This window comes from Citrus sinensis, chromosome 5 (genome assembly GCF_022201045.2).
Source record: "Citrus sinensis cultivar Valencia sweet orange chromosome 5, DVS_A1.0, whole genome shotgun sequence".
In the NCBI taxonomy this organism is placed as follows: domain Eukaryota; kingdom Viridiplantae; phylum Streptophyta; class Magnoliopsida; order Sapindales; family Rutaceae; genus Citrus; species Citrus sinensis.
In genome coordinates, this window is record NC_068560.1 from 7497168 (window position 1) to 7499934 (window position 2767).

The 2767-nt window shown below is 36.2% G+C and overlaps 1 protein-coding gene across 1 annotated transcript; it reads left to right on the plus strand.

The window, feature by feature from the left end:
* The first annotated feature begins 1571 nt into the window (after window positions 1-1571).
* LOC102614535 (uncharacterized) lies at window positions 1572-2521 on the plus strand. Its single transcript, XM_052441041.1, has 3 exons — window positions 1572-1577; window positions 1676-2103; window positions 2287-2521. Exons 1-3 carry the CDS (start codon window positions 1572-1574, stop codon window positions 2519-2521), a joined length of 669 nt encoding a protein of 222 aa, XP_052297001.1.
* The last annotated feature ends 246 nt before the right edge of the window (window positions 2522-2767 follow it).

The window sequence follows — 2767 nt, forward strand, 5'->3', positions numbered from 1 at the left end:
CATTGAGAAACATAATTAAACCTCAGGGATTTGAAAGTTATTAACTCAAACAAGGCTTGAAGTTCTATGATTCCAATCTATTAAATTAGTTTTATCTAATCTCATAGAACTCAAATCAAGTCTTCGTTTTAAAGAATAAATTTATTATAATGAACTTACCTAACAAAAAAAGTTAAAGAAAGACCTGAACTTGTTGATATTCCATATGGTAATTAATTTGATTGAGAATGACCTTAACTTAATCAGAGACTTTTCGGATTTGTTAATAAAGAAAGATATGCTTTACGTTATCCAGTTCACACATTACATATGATCAAGGGGCTAAACATTGCTGCCTAAAACCGACAGTCGATCCGGTGCTTGGTCCGCCGATTTACACGTCCCAAAGGTACATAATACTTGGTGGACAAAACAGCTATTGAGGACAATTACTATAGGTTGTAGTTTGAAAGGCACGAATTCATTAAAGTAAGGCCAAAATTACATTGAACCCTTAACTAGGTGACTTGTGGGAACTTATGTCCGCAAAAAAAAAAAGCCTCGTGATACAAGAGTTAACGTAGAACCAATCCTAGAGAGCTTTCCAAGCCAATAGGAGGCCTAGACCGACGTTCTGACCAATTGGCACGTAAGCGATGTTATCCCACGTATGGTCCTGACAAAAGCCTTCGAGAATATCACTTCTCATAAACCCTAGTTCACCTTACCGAAAATATTCAGCGATACTGTTAGCGTTGGGTATGGATTCGGCAGGATTGGATATATGAAAACTCAACTCAACCTGCTACTGAATGAGTTGATAAAAAATCAACCAACCTAACCTAATCAAATAAATATGTCCAACCCAAACCAACTCAATTCTCAAATTATTGGGTTGGATTGGGTTGAGTTGATTTGATTGATTAAAATAAGAAGTAAATGAGCATTTACCCTATTCAAATATATCAACCAGTTATAAATGAATGTCAATAATGAAGCAATTTTTTTATTAGATTAATTGAACTTGTTGAAATTCCATAATTTGCAAGTTGATTTAGGATGACTTAAAATGATCACACCTGTGTTAGGGGAATTTGTTAATAAAGAAAGACTTGCTTCGCTTTCTCCAGACTTTGTTAAATCTTAGAATCTGCCTATATATAGCTTGTAGTAGCTAATCCAGAATATCCATCGAAAGCTAATTTCACAAATTTCCTGCCTGCCTTTTGAGTTCATCAAATCCTTTAACCTTTTCGGAAATTCTACCATGGGCGACAACGGTACGTTTTGTGCTAATTACTGCTTTTCGAATAATCTTAGTTTGTATCATTTAAATTATCATCGTATTAATTATAGTCATTGCTACGTACAGTATTCTTACATATCTATTTTCATGTGAATTTTAGCAATATCAAGGGAGAAAAGAAGTCTTCCTCCAGCTGACTACTCACTGAAAATAGAGTCATTTAAGCTGCTATCCGAATCAACGGTTGAAAGTTTTGAATCTGGTGTTTTCAAATCCGGGGGCTACAATTGGTACGCCCATCTATGCATGCCTGCCTCCAGTCTTTGTATTGCTTATAGAATTGAAAATGAATGTATTATATTACATTTGTTAATTAATATTTATAAGTTTAATTTATTAATTATTTTTGTATATGGCAGGAAATTGGTTTTCTACCCCAATTGAAAAAAGAATAATGGTGGCAAAGACCACCTTTCCCTTTACCTGAAAATAGACGACAGCAATCCCCATTCTGATGGTACTTGGAATGTTAATGTGTACTACAAATTGTTTGTGTACGATCAGCTATCGAACCAGTACTTGGTGGTTCAGGATGCTAAAGCCCCAATGAGGGGCTTTGATAGGCGCAAGGGTGAATGGGGCTTCGGCAAATTTCTTGACCTTGCAACTTTTAATGAACCTTCAAATGGGTACCTTGTTGATGAAAGTTGTGTATTTGGTGCTGAGGTCTATGTTGTTAAACCAACTGGCTCTGAGGAAATTCTTTCCTTTGTTAGTGAACCTGATGATGGAACTTATCGTTTTACCATCCCAGCATTCGGTTCTGTAGGTGATACCGTTCAGCGCTCAGGTGAATTCACTGTTGGAGAAAGAAATTGGTAAGTATGCACCTACTTTTAATTTAATAAATGGTCACATAGATTCACCTACTGCCCACTGTTTGGACAAATCGTGAAGTTTGTATGACCATTCTTTAAAACAATAGGTCTCTGTGATGATTTTGCCAAACCTTAAGGTGTCGTTGTTCATTTTTTTAATTAATTCTATTGGGTAAAATATAGGCAACTGGTGGTTTATCCGGCAGGATCTGGAGCTGATAGAGGCAACTATCTTACTGTTTCATTAAAGCTAGCTGATTATCAAAAAGTTACACCTAAGAAACCAGTTTATGCAGAATTTAAGTTCAAAATACCCAACCAATACAGCAGGAATAGAGCTGGCGCTGAACAAAAAGGTGAGTACCCGCCCTTCACCGGCATCAACTCTTTACTAGCTTCATATGTGTTTGAAGCCTAGCTTATTACATAAACAAGAGCTGGCTAACGCATATTAATTATACATCGAATATTATTTTATTGCAATTAAGTATTTTTTCAACTCGGCAGCGGAAAAAGAGTCTTCCAAATTTTTGTCGAGGGATGATCTGTATGACACCACCAAGGGATACCTTCCAAGCAATGAAACCCTAGTTGTTGAAGTCCAGTTTCTTGTTGTTTCAGTGATTAAGGCCAACACTTAATTCATGCATCGTCATCATGCATG